The sequence below is a fragment of the Heptranchias perlo genome, chromosome 2 (assembly GCF_035084215.1).
Source record: "Heptranchias perlo isolate sHepPer1 chromosome 2, sHepPer1.hap1, whole genome shotgun sequence".
NCBI classification, from domain to species: Eukaryota; Metazoa; Chordata; class Chondrichthyes; order Hexanchiformes; family Hexanchidae; genus Heptranchias; species Heptranchias perlo.
Window position 1 is genome coordinate 43,473,264 of NC_090326.1, and position 27,305 is coordinate 43,500,568.

Genomic DNA, 27,305 nt, shown 5'->3' on the forward strand with positions numbered 1-27,305 from the left:
AACTATGGGAATAATCGGTAAAGTGATCGATACCCCGGGTATCGGTGTTTATGAATAGACTGATAAAGTCTGGACTGAGATGGTAAATAACAACGACTTAAAATAATTCTGAATGGAGCATACCCGGGTCAACAAGGAGTCGAACACATTTCGCTAGTTCTTGGTGGACAATGCATGAAGTGGATCACCAAAAAAGGTGAATTTACAGCACTCTATCAAAAAACAGATCGATAAAATACTTCTGGACCGATGTTACTTTTTTTCTTTAAAGAAAACTAGCTTGGTGGTGCAAATGCGCTGATCCGAACCCTCGATGGCAATACTGTACATTGGAATACGAGTAAAACACAGATAAACAAAACCTTGTGTCCAAATTACAGCGGGAAGAAATGTCATGGGGAAACGGGCAGAAAATGGAATGGGAGGATAGACATTTGGAACAAGTAAACAGACAAAGCTGGAGAACAGAAAGGATGGCATCAAGAATACAATTTACATTCGATGTCAGGCAGGATTGACTGACAGATAAATGGATCAAGACAAATCGATTTATCCATTGCATCTGTTGATTGCTATTTAGAGCCCAACAGCTATGTCAAAACTACCCAAGTCCGACATTACCAAGAAAGATACAAGTTATTACTGCGCACTCACCGTCCTCCACACTGGCACTGTAGAAGGGAAGGTATGTTGGAGCAAGAAGTCCATGCGGGGTTGTGCTGGGATCTTTTATAGCTGAAATCGGCTCAAGTGGGTTGATAACGTACGTCAGTTGCATGCTTGAAATTTCCACTGAGCGCAATTACAGGTTACTTAGTGAGACTGAAGCCTTTCACTTGTGACACGTACTGCGACGCTTTATCAGTTCACGGTTGACAGGTGAAGCGCGAAGAGAAAGACGAAGAACTGTTTTTAGAAAAAAAAAACAAATTCAAAGGAAAAGAAGACATCAGTTAATGATCTGTAAGTAGGAGTGTTGAAGGTAGATCTGGCGTAAATCCAATGACACTGCTATTGATCAATATTGATTTTTCTAACTTTCTAACTCATCTAAGTTTGGAGAAAATATATACACTAAACCAGCATTCACCAGGAATAATTGGATAACTGAAAGGAGGGGGAGAGCTGGAGGAAAGAACGCCAGAAATGAAGGGAAGAGAATGAAAGACAGTGAATGTGTGACTCTAATGATAATTAACTTAATAAATATACTCCAAGTGTTCAAGTATCTAACCCTACTTTAACATTTATGTTACTTATGCCAAATGATGTAATATAGAATTATAGAATCCTCCAGCACAGAAGGAGGCCATTTGGCCCATTGTGCCTATGCTGGCTCTTTGAAAGAGCTATACAATGAGTCCCATTCCCCTGCTCTTTATCCACACTCCTGCAATTTTTTCCTTTTCAAGTATTTATCCAATTTCCTTTTGAAAGTTACTACTGAATCTGCTTCCACCACCCTTTCAGGCAGTACGTTCCAGATCATAACATCCTTTATTTACCTTTCAGCCATGACTCGGTTGGTAGCACTCTCCTTTGAGTCGGAAGGTTGTGGGTTCAATTCCCACTCCAGTGACTTGAGAACAAAATCTAGCCTGACACTCCATTGCACTACTGAGGGAGTGCTGCACTGTTGGAGGTGCTGTCTTTCGGCTGAGATGTTAAACTGCGGCCCCGTCTGCTCTCTCAGATGGATGTAAAAGATCCCATGGCACTATTTCAAAGAAGAGCAGGGGAGATCTCCCCGGTGTCTGGCCAATATTTATCCCTTAACCAACAACACTAAAAAACAGATTTTCTGGTCATTATCACATTGCTGCTTGTGGGACCTTGCTGTTTGCAAATTGCCTGCCCCATTTCCTACATTACAACAGTGACTACAATTCAAAAAGTAATTCATTGGCTGTAAAGTGCTTTGGGACGTCCTGAGGTCGTGAAAGGCGTTACATAAATGCAAGTCTTTCTTTTACCTAAGCATTTCTTTTTATTCAGTTTGTTCAGGATCTTTGATTTCTCTTGTTTCATTGAATGGTGTTACCCTTATGATTGTTTTGAGTGCATCTTTTTTCTCTTCTTGCTCCGTCCTTCGTTCTCGCTGTCTCTGATTCTCATCCATTCACAAATAGGGATTAAAAACGACAGTGTCAAATATTACCTATGTCCACCTATTACACAAGTAAAAAGGTTACAACTGATTTTTGTTTGGTTTAACGTTGTGCTATTGCTGCATTGCATAACAACACAGATGGTGATTTTCCTCCTCCTCAGATGTCTTCTGGAATACATCAATTGCACCCGCCATCCTGATCTTGTCAGTTTGAGTGGCTCCAAAGTTTTCCTAAAACTGTCTCAATACAAGAACTTCCAGTCTCAACAAAGAACTTCCAGTCTCAACAAAGAACTTCCAGTCTCAACAAAGAACTCTCAGTCTCAACAAAGAACTTCCAGTCTCAACAAAGAACTTCCAGTCTCAACAAAGAACTCTCAGTCTCAACAAAGAACTTCCAGTCTCAACAATGAACTCTCAGTCTCAACAAAGAACTCTCAGTCTCAACAAAGAACTTCCAGTCTCAACAAAGAACTCTCAGTCTCAACAAAGAACTCTCAGTCTCAACAAAGAACTTCCAGTCTCAACAAAGAACTCTCAGTCTCAACAAAGAACTTCCAGTCTCAACAAAGAACTCTCAGTCTCAACAAAGAACTTCCAGTCTCAACAAAGAACTTCCAGTCTCAACAAAGAACTCTCAGTCTCAACAAAGAACTTCCAGTCTCAACAAAGAACTCTCAGTCTCAACAAAGAACTCAGTCTCAACAAAGAACGCTCAGTCTCAACAAAGAACTCAGTCTCAACAAAGAACTTCCAGTCTCAACAAAGAACTTCCAGTCTCAACAAAGAACTCTCAGTCTCAACAAAGAACGTCCAGTCTCAACAAAGAACTTCCAGTCTCAACAAAGAACTTCCAGTCTCAACAAAGAACTTCCAGTCTCAACAAAGAACTCTCAGTCTCAACAAAGAACTTCCAGTCTCAACAAAGAACTCTCAGTCTAAACAAAGAACTTCCAGTCTCAACAAAGAACTCTCAGTCTCAACAAAGAACTTCCAGTCTCAACAAAGAACTCTCAGTCTCAACAAAGAACTCAGTCTCAACAAAGAACGCTCAGTCTCAACAAAGAACTCAGTCTCAACAAAGAACTTCCAGTCTCAACAAAGAACTTCCAGTCTCAACAAAGAACTCTCAGTCTCAACAAAGAACGTCCAGTCTCAACAAAGAACTTCCAGTATCAACAAAGAACTCTCAGTCTCAACAAAGAACTTCCAGTCTCAACAAAGAACTCCCAGTCTCAACAAAGAACTTCCAGTCTCAACAAAGAACTCTCAGTCTCAACAAAGAACTCTCAGTCTCAACAAAGAACTTCCAATCTCAACAAAGAACTCTCAGTCTCAACAAAGAACTTCCAATCTCAACAAAGAACTCTCAGTCTCAACAAAGAACTTCCAGTCTCAACAAAGAACTCTCAGTCTCAACAAAGAACTCTCAGTCTCAACAAAGAACTTCCAGTCTCAACAAAGAACTCTCAGTCTCAACAAAGAACTCTCAGTCTCAACAAAGAACTTCCAATCTCAAAAAAGAACTCTCAGTCTCAACAAAGAACTTCCAATCTCAACAAAGAACTCTCAGTCTCAACAAAGAACTTCCAGTCTCAACAAAGAACTTCCAGTCTCAACAAAGAACTTCCAGTCTCAACAAAGAACTCTCAGTCTCAACAAAGAACTTCCAGTCTCAACAAAGAACTCTCAGTCTCAACAAAGAACTCTCAGTCTCAACAAAGAACTTCCAATCTCAACAAAGAACTCTCAGTCTCAACAAAGAACTTCCAATCTCAACAAAGAACTCTCAGTCTCAACAAAGAACTTCCAGTCTCAACAAAGAACTCTCCGTCTCAACAAAGAACTCTCAGTCTCAACAAAGAACGTCCAATCTCAACAAAGAATTCTCAGTCTCAACAAAGAACTCCCAGTCTCAACAAAGAACTCTGTCTCAACAAAGAACTCTCAGTCTCAACAAAGAACTTCCAGTCTCAACAAAGAACTCCCAGTCTCAACAAAGAACTCTCAGTCTCAACAAAGAAATCTCAGTCTCAACAAAGAACTTCGAGTCTCAACAAAGAACTCCCAGTCTCAACAAAGAACTTCCAGTCTCAAAAAAGAACTCTCACGCTCAGCAAAGAACTCTCAGTCTCAACAAAGAACTTCCAGTCTCAACAAAGAACTCCCAGTCTCAACAAAGAATTCCCAGTCTCAACAAAGAACTCCCAGTCTCAACAAAGAACTCTCAGTCTCAACAAAGAACTTCCAGTCTCAACAAAGAACTTCCAGTCTCAACAAAGAACTCTCAGTCTCAACAAAGAACTCTCAGTCTCAACAAAGAACTTCCAGTCTCAACAAAGAACGTCCAGTCTCAACAAAGAACTTCCAGTCTCAAAAAGAACTTCCAGTCTCAACAAAGAACTTCCAGTCTCAACAAAGAACTCTCAGTCTCAACAAAGAACTCTCAGTCTCAACAAAGAATTCTCAGTCTCAACAAAGAACGTCCAGTCTCAACAAAGAACTTCCAGTATCAACAAAGAACTCTCAGTATCAACAAAGAACTCTCAGTCTCAACAAAGAACTTCCAGTCTCAACAAAGAACTCTCAGTCTCAACAAAGAACTCTCAGTCTCAACAAAGAACTCTCAGTCTCAACAAAGAACTCTCAGTCTCAACAAAGAACTCTCAGTCTCAACAAAGAACTTCCAGTATCAACAAAGAACTCTCAGTCTCAACAAAGAACTCTCAGTCTCAACAAAGAACTCTCAGTCTCAACAAAGAACTCTCAGTCTCAACAAAGAACTCTCAGTCTCAACAAAGAACTCTCAGTCTCAACAAAGAACTCTCAGTCTCAACAAAGAACGTCCAGTCTCAATACAAGAACTCCCAGTCTCAACAAAGAACTCTCAGTCTCAACAAAGAACTCTCAGTCCCAACAAAGAACGTCCAGTCTCAACAAAGAACTTCCAGTATCAACAAAGAACTCTCACTGTCAACAAAGAACGTCCAGTCTCAACAAAGAACGTCCAGTCTCAACAAAGAACTCTCAGTCTCAACAAAGAACTCCCAGTCTCAACAAAGAACTCTCAGTCTCAACAAAGAACTCTCAGTCTCAACAAAGAACTCTCAGTCTCAACAAAGAACGTCCAGTCTCAACAAAGAACGTCCAGTCTCAACAAAGAACTTCCAGTATCAACAAAGAACTTCCAGTCTCAACAATGAACTCCCAGTCTCAACAAAGAACTCTCACTCTCAACAAAGAACTCTCAGTCTCAACAAAGAACGTCCAGTCTCAACAAAGAACTTCCAGTCTCAACAAAGAACTTCCAGTCTCAACAAAGAACTTCCAGTCTCAACAAAGAACTCTCAGTCTCAACAAAGAACTCTCAGTCTCGACAAAGAACTTCCAGTCTCAACAAAGAACTCTCAGTCTCAACAAAGAACTTCCAGTCTCAACAATGAACTCTCAGTCTCAACAAAGAACTCTCAGTCTCAACAAAGAACTTCCAGTCTCAACAAAGAACTTCCAGTCTCAACAAAGAACTTCCAGTCTCAACAAAGAACTCTCAGTCTCAACAAAGAACTCTCAGTTTCAACAAAGAACTTCTGTCTCAACAAAGAACTTCCAGTCTCAACAAAGAACTCTCAGTCTCAACAAAGAACTTCCAGTCTCAACAATGAACTTCCAGTCTCAACAAAGAACTCTCAGTCTCAACAAAGAACTTCCAGTCTCAACAAAGAACTCTCAGTCTCAACAAAGAACTCTCAGTCTCAACAAAGAACTCTCAGTCTCAACAAAGAACTTCCAATCTCAACAAAGAACTCTCAGTCTCAACAATGAACTCTCAGTCTCAACAAAGAACTCTCAGTCTCGACAAAGAACGTCCAGTCTCAACAAAGAACTCTCAGTCTCAACAAAGAACTCTCAGTCTCGACAAAGAACTCTCAGTCTCGACAAAGAACTTCCAGTATCGACAAAGAACTTCCAGTCTCAACAAAGAACTTCCAGTGTCAACAAAGAACTTCCAGTGTCAACAAAGAACTTCCAGTCTCAACAAAGAACTTCCAGTCTCAACAAAGAACTCAGTCTCAACAAAGAACTTCCAGTCTCAACAAAGAACTCTCAGTTTCAACAAAGAACTCTCAGTTTCAACAAAGAACTCCCAGTCTCAACAAAGAACTCTCAGTCTCAACAAAGAACTCTCAGTTTCAACAAAGAACTCTCAGTCTCAACAAAGAACTCTCAGTCTCAACAAAGAACTTCCAGTCTCAACAAAGAACTCTCAGTCTCAACAAAGAACTTCCAGTCTCAACAAAGAACTTCCAGTCTCAACAAAGAACTTCCAGTCTCAACAAAGAACTCTCAGTCTCAACAAAGAACTCTCAGTCTCGACAAAGAACTTCCAGTCTCAACAAAGAACTCTCAGTCTCAACAAAGAACTTCCAGTCTCAACAAAGAACTCTCAGTCTCAACAAAGAACTCTCAGTCTCAACAAAGAACTCTCAGTCTCAACAAAGAACTTCCAGTCTCAACAAAGAACTCCCAGTCTCTACAAAGAACTCTCAGTCTCAACAAAGAACTTCCAGTCTCAACAAAGAACTCCCAGTCTCAACAAAGAACTCAGTCTCAACAAAGAACACTCAGTCTCAACAAAGAACTCTCAGTCTCAACAAAGAACTCTCAGTCTCAACAAAGAACTTCCAGTCTCAACAAAAAACTCTCAGTCTCAACAAGGAACTCCCAGTCTCAACAAAGAACTCTCAGTCTCAACAAAGAACTCTCAGTCTCAACAAAGAACTTCCAATCTCAACAAAGAACTCTCAGTCTCAACAAAGAACTTCCAATCTCAACAAAGAACTCTCAGTTTCAACAAAGAACTTCCAATCTCAACAAAGAACTCTCAGTCTCAACAAAGAACTTCCAGTCTCAACAAAGAACTCTCAGTCTCAACAAAGAACTCTCAGTCTCAACAAAGAACTTCCAATCTCAACAAAGAACTCTCAGTCTCAACAAAGAACTTCCAATCTCAACAAAGAACTCTCAGTCTCAACAAAGAACTTCCAGTCTCAACAAAGAACTCTCCGTCTCAACAAAGAACTCTCAGTCTCAACAAAGAACGTCCAATCTCAACAAAGAATTCTCAGTCTCAACAAAGAACTCCCAGTCTCAACAAAGAACTCTGTCTCAACAAAGAACTCTCAGTCTCAACAAAGAACTTCCAGTCTCAACAAAGAACTCCCAGTCTCAACAAAGAACTCTCAGTCTCAACAAAGAAATCTCAGTCTCAACAAAGAACTTCGAGTCTCAACAAAGAACTCCCAGTCTCAACAAAGAACTTCCAGTCTCAAAAAAGAACTCTCACGCTCAGCAAAGAACTCTCAGTCTCAACAAAGAACTTCCAGTCTCAACAAAGAACTCCCAGTCTCAACAAAGAACTCCCAGTCTCAACAAAGAACTCCCAGTCTCAACAAAGAACTCTCAGTCTCAACAAAGAACTGTCAGTCTCAACAAAGAACGTCCAGTCTCAACAAAGAACTTCCAGTCTCAACAAAGAACTTCCAGTCTCAACAAAGAACTCTCAGTCTCAACAAAGAACTCTCAGTCTCAACAATGAATTCTCAGTCTCAACAAAGAACGTCCAGTCTCAACAAAGAGCTTTCAGTATCAACAAAGAACTCTCAGTATCAACAAAGAACTCTCAGTTTCAACAAAGAACTCTCAGTTTCAACAAAGAACTCCCAGTCTCAACAAAGAACTTCCAGTCTCAACAAAGAACTCTCAGTCTCAACAAAGAACTCCCAGTCTCAACAAAGAACTCCCAGTGTCAACAAAGAACTTCCAGTCTCAACAAAGAACTTCCAGTCTCAACAAAGAACTTCCAGTCTCAACAAAGAACTTCCAGTCTCAACAAAGAAATCTCAGTCTCAACACAGAACTTCCAGTCTCAACAAAGAACTCTCAGTTTCAACAAAGAACTTCGAGTCTCAACAAAGAACTCCCAGTCTCAACAAAGAACTCTCAGTCTCAACAAAGAACGTCCAATCTCAACAAAGAATTCTCAGTCTCAACAAAGAACTCCCAGTCTCAACAAAGAACTCTGTCTCAACAAAGAACTTCCAGTCTCAACAAAGAACTCCCAGTCTCAACAAAGAACTTCCAGTCTCAACAAAGAACTTCCAGTCTCAACAAAGAACTTCCAGTCTCAACAAACAACTTCCAGTCTCAACAAAGAACTCTCAGTCTCAACAAAGAACTCTCAGTCTCGACAAAGAACTTCCAGTCTCAACAAAGAACTCTCAGTCTCAACAAAGAACTTCCAGTCTCAACAAAGAACTCTCAGTCTCAACAAAGAACTCTCAGTCTCAACAAAGAACTCTCAGTCTCAACAAAGAACTTCCAGTCTCAACAAAGAACTCCCAGTCTCTACAAAGAACTCTCAGTCTCAACAAAGAACTTCCAGTCTCAACAAAGAACTCCCAGTCTCAACAAAGAACTCAGTCTCAACAAAGAACTTTCAGTATCAACAAAGAACTCTCAGTATCAACAAAGAACTCTCAGTTTCAACAAAGAACTCTCAGTTTCAACAAAGAACTCCCAGTATCAACAAAGAACTTCCAGTCTCAACAAAGAACTCTCAGTCTCAACAAAGAACTCCCAGTCTCAACAAAGAACTCCCAGTGTCAACAAAGAACTTCCAGTCTCAACAAAGAACTTCCAGTCTCAACAAAGAACTCCCAGTCTCAACAATGAACTCCCAGTCTCAACAAAGAACTTCCAGTCTCAACAAAGAACTTCCAGTCTCAACAAAGAAATCTCAGTCTCAACACAGAACTTCCAGTCTCAACAAAGAACTCTCAGTCTCAACAAAGAACTCTCAGTTTCAACAAAGAACTCTCAGTCTCAACAAAGAAATCTCAGTCTCAACAAAGAACTTCCAGTCTCAACAAAGAACTCTCAGTCTCAACAAAGAACTTCCAGTCTCAACAAAGAACTTCCAGTCTCAACAAAGAACTTCCAGTCTCAACAAACAACTTCCAGTCTCAACAAAGAACTCTCAGTCTCAACAAAGAACTCTCAGTCTCGACAAAGAACTTCCAGTCTCAACAAAGAACTCTCAGTCTCAACAAAGAACTTCCAGTCTCAACAAAGAACTCTCAGTCTCAACAAAGAACTCTCAGTCTCAACAAAGAACTCTCAGTCTCAACAAAGAACTTTCAGTATCAACAAAGAACTCTCAGTATCAACAAAGAACTCTCAGTTTCAACAAAGAACTCTCAGTTTCAACAAAGAGCTCCCAGTCTCAACAAAGAACTTCCAGTCTCAACAAAGAACTCTCAGTCTCAACAAAGAACTCCCAGTCTCAACAAAGAACTCCCAGTGTCAACAAAGAACTTCCAGTCTCAACAAAGAACTTCCAGTCTCAACAAAGAACTCCCAGTCTCAACAATGAACTCCCAGTCTCAACAAAGAACTTCCAGTCTCAACAAAGAACTTCCAGTCTCAACAAAGAAATCTCAGTCTCAACACAGAACTTCCAGTCTCAACAAAGAACTCTCAGTCTCAACAAAGAACTCTCAGTTTCAACAAAGAACTCTCAGTCTCAACAAAGAAATCTCAGTCTCAACAAAGAACTTCCAGTCTCAACAAAGAACTCTCAGTCTCAACAAAGAACTTCCAGTCTCAACAAAGAACTTCCAGTCTCAACAAAGAACTTCCAGTCTCATCAAACAACTTCCAGTCTCAACAAAGAACTCTCAGTCTCAACAAAGAACTCTCAGTCTCGACAAAGAACTTCCAGTCTCAACAAAGAACTCTCAGTCTCAACAAAGAACTTCCAGTCTCAACAAAGAACTCTCAGTCTCAACAAAGAACTCTCAGTCTCAACAAAGAACTCTCAGTCTCAACAAAGAACTTCCAGTCTCAACAAAGAACTCCCAGTCTCGACAAAGAACTCTCAGTCTCAACAAAGAACTTCCAGTCTCAACAAAGAACTCCCAGTCTCAACAAAGAACTCAGTCGAAACAAAGAACACTCAGTCTCAACAAAGAACTCTCAGTCTCAACAAAGAACTCTCAGTCTCAACAAAGAACTTCCAGTCTCAACAAAAAACTCTCAGTCTCAACAAAGAACTCCCAGTCTCAACAAAGAACTCTCAGTCTCAACAAAGAACTCTCAGTCTCAACAAAGAACTTCCAATCTCAACAAAGAACTCTCAGTCTCAACAAAGAACTTCCAATCTCAACAAAGAACTCTCAGTTTCAACAAAGAACTTCCAATCTCAACAAAGAACTCTCAGTCTCAACAAAGAACTTCCAATCTCAACAAAGAACTCTCAGTCTCAACAAAGAACTTCCAGTCTCAACAAAGAACTCTCCGTCTCAACAAAGAACTCTCAGTCTCAACAAAGAACGTCCAATCTCAACAAAGAATTCTCAGTCTCAACAAAGAACTCCCAGTCTCAACAAAGAACTTCCAGTCTCAACAAAGAACTCTCAGTCTCAACAAAGAACTCTCAGTCTCAACAAAGAACTTCCAGTCTCAACAAAGAACTTCCAGTCTCAACAAAGAACTCTCAGTCTCAACAAAGAACTTCCAGTCTCAACAAAGAACTCTCAGTCTCAACAAAGAACTCTCAGTCTCAACAAAGAACTTCCAATCTCAACAAAGAACTCTCAGTCTCAACAAAGAACTTCCAATCTCAACAAAGAACTCTCAGTCTCAACAAAGAACTCTCAGTCTCAACAAAGAACTTCCAATCTCAACAAAGAACTCTCAGTCTCAACAAAGAACTCTCAGTCTCAACAAAGAACTTCCAATCTCAACAAAGAACTCTCAGTCTCAACAAAGAACTTCCAATCTCAACAAAGAACTCTCAGTCTCAACAAAGAACTCTCAGTCTCAACAAAGAACTTCCAATCTCAACAAAGAACTCTCAGTCTCAACAAAGAACTTCCAATCTCAACAAAGAACTCTCAGTCTCAACAAAGAACTTCCAGTCTCAACAAAGAAATCTCCGTCTCAACAAAGAACTCTCAGTCTCAATAAAGAACGTCCAATCTCAACAAAGAATTCTCAGTCTCAACAAAGAACTCCCAGTCTCAACAAAGAACTCTGTCTCAACAAAGAACTCTCAGTCTCAACAAAGAACTTCCAGTCTCAACAAAGAACTCCCAGTCTCAACAAAGAACTCTCAGTCTCAACAAAGAAATCTCAGTCTCAACAAAGAACTTCGAGTCTCAACAAAGAACTCCCAGTCTCAACAAAGAACTCTCAGTCTCAACAAAGAACGTCCAATCTCAACAAAGAATTCTCAGTCTCAACAAAGAACTCCCAGTCTCAACAAAGAACTCTGTCTCAACAAAGAACTCTCAGTCTCAACAAAGAACTTCCAGTCTCAACAAAGAACTCCCAGTCTCAACAAAGAAATCTCAGTCTCAACACAGAACTTCCAGTCTCAACAAAGAACTCTCAGTCTCAACAAAGAACTCTCAGTTTCAACAAAGAACTCTCAGTCTCAACAAAGAACTCTCAGTCTCAACAAAGAACTTCCAGTCTCAACAAAGAACTCTCAGTCTCAACAAAGAACTTCCAGTCTCAACAAAGAACTTCCAGTCTCAACAAAGAACTTCCAGTCTCAACAAAGAACTTCCAGTCTCAACAAAGAACTCTCAGTCTCAACAAAGAACTCTCAGTCTCGACAAAGAACTTCCAGTCTCAACAAAGAACTCTCAGTCTCAACAAAGAACTCTCAGTCTCAACAAAGAACTTCCAGTCTCAACAAAGAACTCTCAGTCTCAACAAAGAACTCTCAGTCTCAACAAAGAACTCTCAGTCTCAACAAAGAACTTCCAGTCTCAACAAAGAACTCCCAGTCTCAACAAAGAACTCTCAGTCTCAACAAAGAACCTCCAGTCTCAACAAAGAACTCCCAGTCTCAACAAAGAACTCAGTCTCAACAAAGAACACTCAGTCTCAACAAAGAACTCTCAGTCTCAACAAAGAACTCTCAGTCTCAACAAAGAACTTCCAGTCTCAACAAAAAACTCTCAGTCTCAACAAAGAACTCCCAGTCTCAACAAAGAACTCTCAGTCTCAACAAAGAACTCTCAGTCTCAACAAAGAACTTCCAATCTCAACAAAGAACTCTCAGTCTCAACAAAGAACTTCCAATCTCAACAAAGAACTCTCAGTTTCAACAAAGAACTTCCAATCTCAACAAAGAACTCTCAGTCTCAACAAAGAACTTCCAGTCTCAACAAAGAACTCTCAGTCTCAACAAAGAACTCTCAGTCTCAACAAAGAACTTCCAGTCTCAACAAAGAACTCTCAGTCTCAACAAAGAACTCTCAGTCTCAACAAAGAACTTCCAATCTCAACAAAGAACTCTCAGTCTCAACAAAGAACTTCCAATCTCAACAAAGAACTCTCAGTCTCTACAAAGAACTTCCAGTCTCAACAAAGAACTTACAGTCTCAACAAAGAACTCTCAGTCTCAACAAAGAACTTCCAGTCTCAACAAAGAACTCTCAGTCTCAACAAAGAACTCTCAGTCTCAACAAAGAACTTCCAATCTCAACAAAGAACTCTCAGTCTCAACAAAGAACTTCCAATCTCAACAAAGAACTCTCAGTCTCAACAAAGAACTTCCAGTCTCAACAAAGAACTCTCCGTCTCAACAAGGAACTCTCCGTCTCAACAAAGAACGTCCAATCTCAACAAAGAATTCTCAGTCTCAACAAAGAACTCCCAGTCTCAACAAAGAACTCTCAGTCTCAACAAAGAAATCTCAGTCTCAACAAAGAACTTCGAGTCTCAACAAAGAACTCCCAGTCTCAACAAAGAACTTCCAGTCTCAAAAAAGAACTCTCACGCTCAGCAAAGAACTCTCAGTCTCAACAAAGAACTTCCAGTCTCAACAAAGAACTCCCAGTCTCAACAAAGAACTCCCAGTCTCAACAAAGAACTCCCAGTCTCAACAAAGAACTCTCAGTCTCAACAAAGAACTGTCAGTCTCAACAAAGAACGTCCAGTCTCAACAAAGAACTTCCAGTCTCAACAAAGAACTTCCAGTCTCAACAAAGAACTTCCAGTCTCAACAAAGAACTCTCAGTCTCAACAAAGAACTCTCAGTCTCAACAAAGAATTCTCAGTCTCAACAAAGAACGTCCAGTCTCAACAAAGAACTTCCAGTATCAACAAAGAACTCTCAGTAACAACAAAGAACTCTCAGTCTCAACAAAGAACTTCCAGTCTCAACAAAGAACTCTCAGTCTCAACAAAGAACTCTCAGTCTCAACAAAGAACTCTCAGTCTCAACAAAGAACTCTCAGTCTCAACAAAGAACTCTCAGTCTCAACAAAGAACTCTCAGTTTCAACAAAGAACTCTCAGTCTCAACAAAGAACTTCCAGTCTCAACAAAGAACTCTCAGTCTCAACAAAGAACTCTCAGTCTCAACAAAGAACTTCCAGTCTCAACAAAGAACTCTCAGTCTCAACAAAGAACTTCCAGTCTCAACAAAGAACTCCCAGTCTCAACAAAGAACTCTCAGTCTCAACAAAGAACTCTCAGTCTCAACAAAGAACTTCCAGTCTCAACAAAGAACTTCCAGTCTCAACAAAGAACTCTCAGTCTCAACAAAGAACTCTCAGTCTCAACAAAGAACGTCCAGTCTCAACAAAGAACTCTCAGTCTCAACAAAGAACTCTCAGTCTCAACAAAGAACTTCCAGTCTCAACAAAGAACTTCCAGTCTCAACAAAGAACTTCCAGTCTCAACAAAGAACTCTCAGTCTCAACAAAGAACTCTCAGTCTCGACAAAGAACTTCCAGTCTCAACAAAGAACTCTCAGTCTCAACAAAGAACTTCCAGTCTCAACAAAGAACTCTCAGTCTCAACAAAGAACTCTCAGTCTCAACAAAGAACTCTCAGTCTCAACAAAGAACTTCCAGTCTCAACAAAGAACTTCCAGTCTCAACAAAGAACTCCCAGTCTCAACTAAGAACTCCCAGTCTCTACAAAGAACTCTCAGTCTCAACAAAGAACTTCCAGTCTCAACAAAGAACTCTCAGTCTCAACAAAGAACTTCCAGTCTCAACAAAGAACTTCCAGTCTCAACAAAGAACTCTCAGTCTCAACAAAGAACTTCCAGTCTCAACAAAGAACTCTCAGTCTCAACAAAGAACTCTCAGTCTCAACAAAGAACTTCCAGAATCAACAAAGAACTTCCAGTCTCAACAAAGAACTCTCAGTCTCAACAAAGAACTTCCAGTCTCAACAAAGAACTCTCAGTCTCAACAAAGAACTCTCAGTCTCAACAAAGAACTCTCAGTCTCAACAAAGAACTTCCAGTCTCAACAAAGAACTCTCAGTCTCAACAAAGAACTTCCAGTCTCAACAAAGAACTTCCAGTCTCAACAAAGAACTTCCAGTCTCAACAAAGAACTCTCAGTCTCAACAAAGAACTCTCAGTCTCAACAAAGAACTCTCAGTCTCAACAAAGAACTTCCCGTCTCAACAAAGAACTCTCAGTCAAAGAACTCTCAGTCTCAACAAAGAACTTCCAGTCTCAACAAAGAACTTCCAGTGTCAACAAAGAACTCTCAGTCTCAACAAAGAACTCTCAGTCTCAACAAAGAACTTCCAGTCTCAACAAAGAACTTCCAGTATCAACAAAGAACTCTCAGTCTCACCAAAGAACTCTCAGTCTCAACAAAGAACTCTCAGTCTCAACAAAGAACTTCCAGTCTCAACAAAGAACTTCCAGTCTCAACAAAGAACTTCCAGTCTCAAGAAAGAACTCTCAGTCTCAACAAAGAACTCCCAGTCACAACAAAGAACTTCCAGTCTCAACAAAGAAATTCCAGTCTCAACAAAGAACTCTCAGTCTCAACAAAGAACTCTCAGTCGCAACAAAGAACTTCCAGTCTCAACAAAGAACTTCCAGTCTCAACAAAGAACTCAGTCGCAACAAAGAACTTCCAGTCTCAACAAAGAACTTCCAGTCTCAACAAAGAACTCTCAGTCTCAACAAAGAACTTCCAGTCTCAACAAAGAACTCTCAGTCTCAACAAAGAACTTCCAGTCTCAACAAAGAACTCTCAGTCTCAACAAAGAACTTCCAGTCTCAACAAAGAACTCTCAGTTTCAACAAAAGACTGCCAGTCTCAACAAAGAACTCTCAGCCTCAACAAAGAACTCTCAGTCTCAACAAAGAACTTCCAGTCTCAACAAAGAACTCTCAGTCTCAACAAAGAACTTCCAGTCTCAACAAAGAACTCTCAGTTTCAACAAAAGACTGCCAGTCTCAACAAAGAACTCTCAGTCTCAACAAAGAACTTCCAGTCTCAACAAAGAACTCTCAGTCTGAACAAAGAACTCTCAGTCTCAACAAAGAACTCTCAGTCTCAACAAAGAACTCTCAGTCTCAACAAAGAACTTCCAGTCTCAACAAAGAACTTCCAGTCTCAACAAAGAACTCTCAGTTTCAACAAAGAACTTCCAGTCTCAACAAAGAACTCTCAGTCTCATCAAAGAACTCTCAGTCTCAACAAAGAACTCTCAGTCTCAACAAAGAACTTCCAGTTTCAACAAAGAACTTCCAGTCTCAACAAAGAACTCTCAGTCTCATCAAAGAACTCTCAGTCTCAACAAAGAACTCTCAGTCTCAACAAAGAACTTCCAGTCTCAACAAAGAACTTCCAGTCTCAACAAAGAACTTCCAGTCTCAACAAAGAACTCTCAGTCTCAACAAAGAACTCCCAGTCACAACAAAGAACTTCCAGTCTCAACAAAGAACTTCCAGTCTCAACAAAGAACTCTCAGTCTCAACAAAGAACTCTCAGTCGCAACAAAGAACTTCCAGTCTCAACAAAGAACTTCCAGTCTCAACAAAGAACCCATCGCAACAAAGTACTTCCAGTCTCAAGAAAGATCTTCCAGTCTCAACAAAGAACTCAGTCGCAACAAAGAACTTCCAGTCTCAACAAAGAACTTCCAGTCTCAACAAAGAACTCTCAGTCTCAACAAAGAACTCTCAGTCTCAACAAAGAACTTCCAGTCTCAACAAAGAACTTCCAGTCTCAACAAAGAACTCAGTCGCAACAAAGAACTTCCAGTCTCAACAAAGAACTCTCAGTCTCAACAAAGAACTCTCAGTCTCAACAAAGAACTCTCAGTCTCAACAAAGAACTTCCAGTCTCAACAAAGAACTTCCAGTCTCAACAAAGAACTCTCAGTCTCAACAAAGAACTTCCAGTCTCAACAAAGAACTCTCAGTCTCAACAAAGAACTCTCAGTCGCAACAAAGAACTCTCAGTCTCAACAAAGAACTTCCAGTCTCAACAAAGAACTTCCAGTCTCAACAAAGAACTTCCAGTCTCAACAAAGAACTCTCAGTCGCAACAAAGAACTTCCAGTCTCAACAAAGAACTTCCAGTCTCAACAAAGAACTCTCAGTTTCAACAAAGAACTTCCAGTCTCAACAAAGAACTCTCAGTCTCAACAAAGAACTCTCAGTCTCAACAAAGAACTTCCAGTCTCAACAAAGAACTCTGTCTCAACAAAGAACTCTCAGTCTCAACAAAGAACTTCCAGTCTGAACAAAGAACTCCCAGTCTCAACAACGAACTTCCAGTCTCAACAAAGAACTCACAGTTTCAACAAAGAACTTCCAGTCTCAACAAAGAACTCTCCATCTCAACAAAGAACTTCCAGTCTCAACAAAGAACTCTCAGTCTCAACAAAGAACTTCAAGTCTCAACAAAGAACTTCCAGTCTCAACAAAGAACTTCCAGTCTCAACAAAGAACTCTCAGTCTCAACAAAGAACTTCCAGTCTCAACAAAGAACTTCCAGTCTCAACAAAGAACTCTCAGTTTCAACAAAGAACTCTCAGTCTCAACAAAGAACTTCCAGTCTCAACAAAGAACTCTCAGTCTCAACAAAGAACTCTCAGTCTCAACAAAGAACTTCCAGTCTCAACAAAGAACTCTCAGTCTCAACAAAGAACTTCCAGTCTCAACAAAGAACTCCCAGTCTCAACAAAGAACTCTCAGTCTCAACAAAGAACTCTCAGTCTCAACAAAGAACTTCCAGTCTCAACAAAGAACTTCCAGTCTCAACAAAGAACTCTCAGTCTCAACAAAGAACTCTCAGTCTCAACAAAGAACGTCCAGTCTCAACAAAGAACTCTCAGTCTCAACAAAGAACTCTCAGTCTCAACAAAGAACTTCCAGTCTCAACAAAGAACTTCCAGTCTCAACAAACAACTTCCAGTCTCAACAAAGAACTCTCAGTCTCAACAAAGAACTCTCAGTTTCAACAAAGAACTTCTGTCTCAACAAAGAACTTCCAGTCTCAACAAAGAACTCTCAGTCTCAACAAAGAACTTCCAGTCTCAACAAAGAACTTCCAGTCTCAACAAAGAACTTCCAGTCTCAACAAAGAACTCTCAGTCTCAACAAAGAACTCTCAGTCTCGACAAAGAACTTCCAGTCTCAACAAAGAACTCTCAGTCTCAACAAAGAACTTCCAGTCTCAACAAAGAACTCTCAGTCTCAACAAAGAACTCTCAGTCTCAACAAAGAACTCTCAGTCTCAACAAAGAACTTCCAGTCTCAACAAAGAACTTCCAGTCTCAACAAAGAACTCCCAGTCTCAACTAAGAACTCCCAGTCTCTACAAAGAACTCTCAGTCTCAACAAAGAACTTCCAGTCTCAACAAAGAACTCTCAGTCTCAAAAAAGAACTTCCAGTCTCAACAAAGAACTTCCAGTCTCAACAAAGAACTCTCAGTCTCAACAAAGAACTTCCAGTCTCAACAAAGAACTCTCAGTCTCAACAAAGAACTCTCAGTCTCAACAAAGAACTTCCAGAATCAACAAAGAACTTCCAGTCTCAACAAAGAACTCTCAGTCTCAACAAAGAACTTCCAGTCTCAACAAAGAACTCTCAGTCTCAACAAAGAACTCTCAGTCTCAACAAAGAACTCTCAGTCTCAACAAAGAACTTCCAGTCTCAACAAAGAACTCTCAGTCTCAACAAAGAACTTCCAGTCTCAACAAAGAACTTCCAGTCTCAACAAAGAACTTCCAGTCTCAACAAAGAACTCTCAGTCTCAACAAAGAACTCTCAGTCTCAACAAAGAACTCTCAGTCTCAACAAAGAACTTCCCGTCTCAACAAAGAACTCTCAGTCAAAGAACTCTCAGTCTCAACAAAGAACTTCCAGTCTCAACAAAGAACTTCCAGTGTCAACAAAGAACTCTCAGTCTCAACAAAGAACTCTCAGTCTCAACAAAGAACTTCCAGTCTCAACAAAGAACTTCCAGTATCAACAAAGAACTCTCAGTCTCACCAAAGAACTCTCAGTCTCAACAAAGAACTCTCAGTCTCAACAAAGAACTTCCAGTCTCAACAAAGAACTTCCAGTCTCAACAAAGAACTTCCAGTCTCAAGAAAGAACTCTCAGTCTCAACAAAGAACTCCCAGTCACAACAAAGAACTTCCAGTCTCAACAAAGAAATTCCAGTCTCAACAAAGAACTCTCAGTCTCAACAAAGAACTCTCAGTCGCAACAAAGAACTTCCAGTCTCAACAAAGAACTTCCAGTCTCAACAAAGAACCCATCGCAACAAAGAACTTCCAGTCTCAACAAAGATCTTCCAGTCTCAACAAAGAACTCAGTCGCAACAAAGAACTTCCAGTCTCAACAAAGAACTTCCAGTCTCAACAAAGAACTCTCAGTCTCAACAAAGAACTTCCAGTCTCAACAAAGAACTCTCAGTCTCAACAAAGAACTTCCAGTCTCAAAAAAGAACTCTCAGTCTCAACAAAGAACTTCCAGTCTCAACAAAGAACTCTCAGTTTCAACAAAAGACTGCCAGTCTCAACAAAGAACTCTCAGCCTCAACAAAGAACTCTCAGTCTCAACAAAGAACTTCCAGTCTCAACAAAGAACTCTCAGTCTCAACAAAGAACTTCCAGTCTCAACAAAGAACTCTCAGTTTCAACAAAAGACTGCCAGTCTCAACAAAGAACTCTCAGTCTCAACAAAGAACTTCCAGTCTCAACAAAGAACTCTCAGTCTGAACAAAGAACTCTCAGTCTCAACAAAGAACTCTCAGTCTCAACAAAGAACTCTCAGTCTCAACAAAGAACTTCCAGTCTCAACAAAGAACTTCCAGTCTCAACAAAGAACTCTCAGTTTCAACAAAGAACTTCCAGTCTCAACAAAGAACTCTCAGTCTCATCAAAGAACTCTCAGTCTCAACAAAGAACTCTCAGTCTCAACAAAGAACTTCCAGTTTCAACAAAGAACTTCCAGTCTCAACAAAGAACTCTCAGTCTCATCAAAGAACTCTCAGTCTCAACAAAGAACTCTCAGTCTCAACAAAGAACTTCCAGTCTCAACAAAGAACTTCCAGTCTCAACAAAGAACTTCCAGTCTCAACAAAGAACTCTCAGTCTCAACAAAGAACTCCCAGTCACAACAAAGAACTTCCAGTCTCAACAAAGAACTTCCAGTCTCAACAAAGAACTCTCAGTCTCAACAAAGAACTCTCAGTCGCAACAAAGAACTTCCAGTCTCAACAAAGAACTTCCAGTCTCAACAAAGAACCCATCGCAACAAAGTACTTCCAGTCTCAAGAAAGATCTTCCAGTCTCAACAAAGAACTCAGTCGCAACAAAGAACTTCCAGTCTCAACAAAGAACTTCCAGTCTCAACAAAGAACTCTCAGTCTCAACAAAGAACTCTCAGTCTCAACAAAGAACTTCCAGTCTCAACAAAGAACTTCCAGTCTCAACAAAGAACTCAGTCGCAACAAAGAACTTCCAGTCTCAACAAAGAACTTCCAGTCTCAACAAAGAACTTCCAGTCTCAACAAAGAACTCAGTCGCAACAAAGAACTTCCAGTCTCAACAAAGAACTTCCAGTCTCAACAAAGAACTCTCAGTCTCAACAAAGAACTTCCAGTCTCAACAAAGAACTCTCAGTCTCAACAAAGAACTCTCAGTCTCAACAAAGAACTCTCAGTCTCAACAAAGAACTCTTAGTCTCAACAAAGAACTTCCAGTCTCAACAAAGAACTTCCAGTCTCAACAAAGAACTTCCAGTCTCAACAAAGAACTCTCAGTCTCAACAAAGAACTTCCAGTCTCAACAAAGAACTCCCAGTCTCAACAAAGAACTCTCAGTCTCAACAAAGAACTCTCAGTCGCAACAAAGAACTCTCAGTCTCAACAAAGAACTTCCAGTCTCAACAAAGAACTTCCAGTCTCAACAAAGAACTTCCAGTCTCAACAAAGAACTTCCAGTCTCAACAAAGAACTCTCAGTCGCAACAAAGAACTTCCAGTCTCAACAAAGAACTTCCAGTCTCAACAAAGAACTCTCAGTTTCAACAAAGAACTTCCAGTCTCAACAAAGAACTCTCAGTCTCAACAAAGAACTCTCAGTCTCAACAAAGAACTTCCAGTCTCAACAAAGAACTCTGTCTCAACAAAGAACTCTCAGTCTCAACAAAGAACTCTCAGTCTCAACAAAGAACTTCCAGTCTCAACAACGAACTTCCAGTCTCAACAAAGAACTCTCTGTCTCAACAAAGAACTTCCAGTCTGAACAAAGAACTTCCAGTCTGAACAAAGAACTCCCAGTCTCAACAACGAACTTCCAGTCTCAACAAAGAACTCACAGTTTCAACAAAGAACTTCCAGTCTCAACAAAGAACTCTCCATCTCAACAAAGAACTTCCAGTCTCAACAAAGAACTCTCAGTCTCAACAAAGAACTTCAAGTCTCAACAAAGAATTTCCAGTCTCAACAAAGAACTTCCAGTCTCAACAAAGAACTCTCAGTCTCAACAAAGAACTTCCAGTCTCAACAAAGAACTTCCAGTCTCAACAAAGAACTCTCAGTTTCAACGAAGAACTCTCAGTCTCAACAAAGAACTCTCAGTCTCAACAAAGAACTTCCAGTCTCAACAATGAACTTCCAGTCTCAACAAAGAACTTCCAGTCTCAACAAAGAACTCTCAGTCTCAACAAAGAACTCTCAGTCTCAACAAAGAACTTCCAGTCTCAACAAAGAACTTCCAGTCTCAACAAAGAACTCTCAGTCTCAACAAAGAACTCTCAGTCTCAACAAAGAACTCTCAGTCTCAACAAAGAACTCTCAGTCTCAACAAAGAACTCTCAGTCTCAACAAAGAACTTCCAGTCTCAACAAAGAACTTCCAGTCTCAACAAAGAACTCTCAGTCTCAACAAAGAACTCTCAGTCTCAACAAAGAACTCTCAGTCTCAACAAAGAACTCTCAGTCTCAACAAAGAACTCTCAGTCGCAACAAAGAACTTCCAGTCTCAACAAAGAACTTCCCGTCTCAACAAAGAACTCAGTCGCAACAAAGAAATCTCAGTCTCAACAAAGAACTTCCAGTCTCAACAAAGAACTTCCAGTCTCAACAAAGAACTCTCAGTCTCAACAAAGAACTTCCAGTCTCAACAAAGAACTCTCAGTCTCAACAAAGAACTCTCAGTCTCGACAAAGAACGTCCAGTCTCAACAAAGAACTCTCAGTCTCGACAAAGAACTTCCAGTCTCAACAAAGAACTCTCAGACTCAACAAAGATCTCTCAGTTTCAACAAAGAAATTCCAGTCTCAACAAAGAAGTTCCAGTCTCAACAAAGAACTTCCAGTCTCATCAAAGATCTCTCAGTCTCGACAAAGAACGTCCAGTCTCAACAATGAACTCTCAGTCTCAACAAAGAACTCTCAGTCTCGACAAAGAACGTCCAGTCTCAACAAAGAACTCTCAGTCTCGACAAAGAACTTCCAGTCTCAACAAAGAACTTCCAGTATCAACAAAGAAATTTCGGTGTCAACAAAGAACTTCCAGTGTCAACAAAGAACTTCCAGTGTCAACAAAGAACTTCCAGTCTCAACAAAGAACTTCCAATCTCAACAAAGAACTCTCAGTCTCAACAAAGAACTCTCAGTCTCAACAAAGAACTCTCAGTCTCAACAAAGAACTCTCAGTCGCAACAAAGAACTTCCAGTCTCAACAAAGAACTTTCCGTCTCAACAAAGAACTCAGTCGCAACAAAGAAATCTCAGTCTCAACAAAGAACTTCCAGTCTCAACAAAGAACTTCCAGTCTCAACAAAGAACTCTCAGTCTCAACAAAGAACTCTCAGTCTCGACAAAGAACGTCCAGTCTCAACAAAGAACTCTCAGACTCAACAAAGATCTCTCAGTTTCAACAAAGAAATTCCAGTCTCAACAAAGAAGTTCCAGTCTCAACAAAGAACTTCCAGTCTCATCAAAGATCTCTCAGTCTCGACAAAGAACGTCCAGTCTCAACAATGAACTCTCAGTCTCAACAAAGAACTCTCAGTCTCGACAAAGAACGTCCAGTCTCAACAAAGAACTCTCAGTCTCGACAAAGAACTTCCAGTCTCAACAAAGAACTTCCAGTATCAACAAAGAAATTTCGGTGTCAACAAAGAACTTCCAGTGTCAACAAAGAACTTCCAGTCTCAACAAAGAACTTCCAGTCTCAACAAAGAACTTCCAATCTCAACAAAGAACTCTCAGTCTCAACAAAGAACTCTCAGTTTCAACAAAGAACTCTCAGATTCAACAAAGAACTTCCAGTGTCAACAAAGAACTTCCAGTGTCAACAAAGAACTTCCAGTCTCAACAAAGAACTTCCAGTCTCAACAAAGAACTTCCAGTGTCAACAAAGAACTTCCAGTGTCAACAAAGAACTTCCAGTCTCAACAAAGAACTTCCAATATCAACAAAGAACTCTCAGTCTCAACAAAGAACTCTCAGTTTCAACAAAGAACTCTCAGATTCAACAAAGAACTTCCAGTGTCAACAAAGAACTTCCAGTCTCAACAAAGAACTTCCAGTCTCAACAAAGAACTTCCAGTCTCAACAAAGAACTCTCAGTCTCAACAAAGAACTCTCAGTTTCAACAAAGAAATTCCAGTCTCAACAAAGAACTTCCAGTCTCAACAAAGAACTTCCAGTCTCAACAAAGAACTCTCAGTCTCAACAAAGAACTTCCAGTCTCAACAAAGAACGTCCAGTCTCAACAAAGAACTCTCAGTCTCAACAAAGAACTCTCAGTTTCAACAAAGAACTTCCAGTCTCAACAAAGAACTTCCAGTCTCAACAAAGAGCTCTCAGTCTCAACAAAGAACTCTCAGTCTCAACAAAGAACTCTCAGTCTCAACAAAGAACTGTCAGTCTCAACAAAGAACTGTCAGTCTCAACAAAGAACTGTCAGTTTCAACAAAGAACTTCCAGTCTCAACAAAGATCTTCCAGTCTCAACAAAGAACTTCCAGTCTCAACAAAGAACTTCCAGTCTCAACAAAGAACTCTCAGTCTCAACAAAGAACTCCCAGTCTCAACAAAGAACACTCAGTCTCAACAAAGAACTCTCAGTCTCAACAAAGAACTTCCAGTCTCAACAAAGAACTCTCAGTCTCAACAAAGAACTCTCAGTCTCAACAAAGAACTCTCAGTCTCAACAAAGAACTCTCAGTCTCAACAAAGAACTCTCAGTCTCAACAAAGAACTGTCAGTCTCAACAAAGAACTGTCAGTTTCAACAAAGAACTTCCAGTCTCAACAAAGATCTTCCAGTCTCAACAAAGAACTTCCAGTCTCAACAAAGAACTCTCAGTCTCAACAAAGAACTGTCAGTTTCAACAAAGAACTTCCAGTCTCAACAAAGATCTTCCAGTCTCAACAAAGAACTTCCAGTCTCAACAAAGAACTCTCAGTCTCAACAAAGAACTCTCAGTTTCAACAAAGAACTTCCAGTCTCAACAAAGAACTCTCAGTCTCAACAAAGAACTCTCAGTCTCAACAAAGAACTTCCAGTCTCAACAAAGAACTTCCAGTCTCAACAATGAACTCTCAGTCTCAAGAAAGAACTCTCAGTCTCGACAAAGAACTCTCAGTCTCAACAAAGAACTCTCAGTCTCGACAAAGAACTTCCAGTCTCAACAAAGAACTTCCAGTGTCAACAAAGAACTTCCAGTGTCAACAAAGAACTTCCAGTGTCAACAAAGAACTCTCAGTTTCAACAAAGAACTCCCAGTCTCAACAAAGAACTTCCAGTCTCAACAAAGAACTTCCAGTCTCAACAAAGAACTCTCAGTTTCAACAAAGAACTCCCAGTCTCAACAAAGAACTTCCAGTCTCAACAAAGAACTTCCAGTCTCAACAAAGAACTCTCAGTCTCAACAATGAACTCTCAGTCTCAACAAAGAACTCTCAGTCTCAACAAAGAACTTCCAGTCTCAACAAAGAACTTCCAGTCTCAACAAAGAACTTCCAGTCTCAACAAAGAACTTCCAGTCTCAACAAAGAACTTCCAGTCTCAACAAAGAACTCTCAGTTTCAACAAAGAACTCTCAGTTTCAACAAAGAACTTCCAGTATCAACAAAGAACTTCCAGTCTCAACAAAGAACTTCCAGTCTCAACAAAGAACTCTCAGATTCAACAAAGAACTCTCAGATTCAACAAAGAACTTCCAGTGTCAACAAAGAATTTCCAGTCTCAACAAAGAACTTCCAGTCTCAACAAAGAACTTCCAGTGTCAACAAAGAACTTCCAGTCTCAACAAAGAACTTCCAGTCTCAACAAAGAACTCTCAGTCTCAACAAAGAACTCTCAGTTTCAACAAAGAAATTCCAGTCTCAACAAAGAACTTCCAGTCTCAACAAAGAACTTCCAGTCTCAACAAAGAACTCTCAGTCTCAACAAAGAACTTCCAGTCTCAACAAAGAACGTCCAGTCTCAACAAAGAACTCTAAGTCTCAACAAAGAACTCTCAGTTTCAACAAAGAACTTCCAGTCTCAACAAAGAACTTCCAGTCTCAACAAAGAACTCTCAGTCTCAACAAAGAACTTCCAGTCTCAACAAAGAACTCTCAGTCTCAACAAAGAACTCTCAGTCTCAACAAAGAACTCTCAGTCTCAACAAAGAACTGTCAGTCTCAACAAAGAACTGTCAGTTTCAACAAAGAACTTCCAGTCTCAACAAAGATCTTCCAGTCTCAACAAAGAACTTCCAGTCTCAACAAAGAACTTCCAGTCTCAACAAAGAACTCTCAGTCTCAACAAAGAACTCCCAGTCTCAACAAAGAACACTCAGTCTCAACAAAGAACTCTCAGTCTCAACAAAGAACTTCCAGTCTCAACAAAGAACTCTCAGTCTCAACAAAGAACTCTCAGTCTCAACAAAGAACTCTCAGTCTCAACAAAGAACTCTCAGTCTCAACAAAGAACTCTCAGTCTCAAAAAAGAACTGTCAGTCTCAACAAAGAACTGTCAGTTTCAACAAAGAACTTCCAGTCTCAACAAAGATCTTCCAGTCTCAACAAAGAACTTCCAGTCTCAACAAAGAACTCTCAGTCTCAACAAAGAACTGTCAGTTTCAACAAAGAACTTCCAGTCTCAACAAAGATCTTCCAGTCTCAACAAAGAACTTCCAGTCTCAACAAAGAACTCTCAGTCTCAACAAAGAACTCTCAGTTTCAACAAAGAACTTCCAGTCTCAACAAAGAACTCTCAGTCACAACAATGAACTCTCAGTCTCAACAATGAACTCTCAGTCTCAACAAAGAACTCTCAGTCTCAACAAAGAACTCTCAGTCTCAACAAAGAACTTCCAGTCTCAACAAAGAACTTCCAGTCTCAACAATGAACTCTCAGTCTCAAGAAAGAACTCTCAGTCTCGACAAAGAACTCTCAGTCTCAACAAAGAACTCTCAGTCTCGACAAAGAACTTCCAGTCTCAACAAAGAACTTCCAGTGTCAACAAAGAACTTCCAGTGTCAACAAAGAACTTCCAGTGTCAACAAAGAACTCTCAGTTTCAACAAAGAACTCCCAGTCTCAACAAAGAACTTCCAGTCTCAACAAAGAACTTCCAGTCTCAACAAAGAACTCTCAGTTTCAACAAAGAACTCCCAGTCTCAACAAAGAACTTCCAGTCTCAACAAAGAACTTCCAGTCTCAACAAAGAACTCTCAGTCTCAACAATGAACTCTCAGTCTCAACAAAGAACTCTCAGTCTCAACAAAGAACTTCCAGTCTCAACAAAGAACTTCCAGTCTCAACAAAGAACTTCCAGTCTCAACAAAGAACTTCCAGTCTCAACAAAGAACTTCCAGTCTCAACAAAGAACTCTCAGTTTCAACAAAGAACTCTCAGTTTCAACAAAGAACTTCCAGTATCAACAAAGAACTTCCAGTCTCAACAAAGAACTTCCAGTCTCAACAAAGAACTTCCAGTCTCTACAAAGAACTTCCAGTGTCAACAAAGAACTTCCAGTCTCAACAAAGAACTTCCAGTCTCAACAAAGAACTTCCAGTCTCAACAAAGAACTCTCAGTTTCAACAAAGAACTTCCAGTCTCAACAAAGAACTTCCAGTCTCAACAAAGAACTTCCAGTCTCAACAAAGAACTCTCAGTCTCAACAAAGAACTCTCAGTTTCAACAAAGAACTCCCAGTCTCAACAAAGAACTTCCAGTCTCAACAAAGAACTTCCAGTCTCAACAAAGAACTCTCAGTCTCAACAAAGAACTTCCAGTCTCAACAAAGAACTCTCAGTCTCAACAAAGAACTTCCAGTCTCAACAAAGAACTCCCAGTCTCAACAAAGAACTTCCAGTCTCAACAAAGAACTCTCAGTCTCAACAAAGAACTCTCAGTCTCAACAAAGAACTCTCAGTCTCAACAAAGAACTCTCAGTCTCAACAAAGAACTCTCAGTTTCAACAAAGAACTCTCAGTTTCAACAAAGAACTTCCAGTCTGAACAAAGAACTTCCAGTCTCAACAAAGAACGTCCAGTCTCAACAAAGAACTCTCAGTCTCAACAAAGAACTCTCAGTTTCAACAAAGAACTTCCAGTCTCAACAAAGAACTGCCAGTCTCAACAAAGAACTTCCAGTCTCAACAAAGAACTCTCAGTCTCAACAAAGAACTTCCAGTCTCAACAAAGAACGTCCTATCTCAACAAAGAACTCTCAGTCTCAACAAAGAACTCTCAGTTTCAACAAAGAACTTCCAGTCTCAACAAAGAACTTCCAGTCTCAACAAAGAACTCTCAGTCTCAACAAAGAACTTCCAGTCTCAACAAAGAACTCTCAGTCTCAACAAAGAACTCTCAGTCTCAACAAAGAACTCTCAGTCTCA

At 40.1% G+C, this 27,305-nt stretch overlaps 1 protein-coding gene across 1 annotated transcript in view; it reads right to left on the reverse strand.

The window, feature by feature from the left end:
- prlh2 (prolactin releasing hormone 2) overlaps positions 1-27,305 on the reverse strand; it is a 140,819-nt gene that overhangs the window by 16,858 nt on the left and 96,656 nt on the right. The window contains exon 3 of the mRNA XM_067997620.1: positions 655-906. Within this exon, the coding sequence (XP_067853721.1) occupies positions 655-778 (124 nt within the window). The 5' untranslated portion in view covers positions 779-906. The remainder of the gene's footprint in view (positions 1-654; positions 907-27,305) is intronic.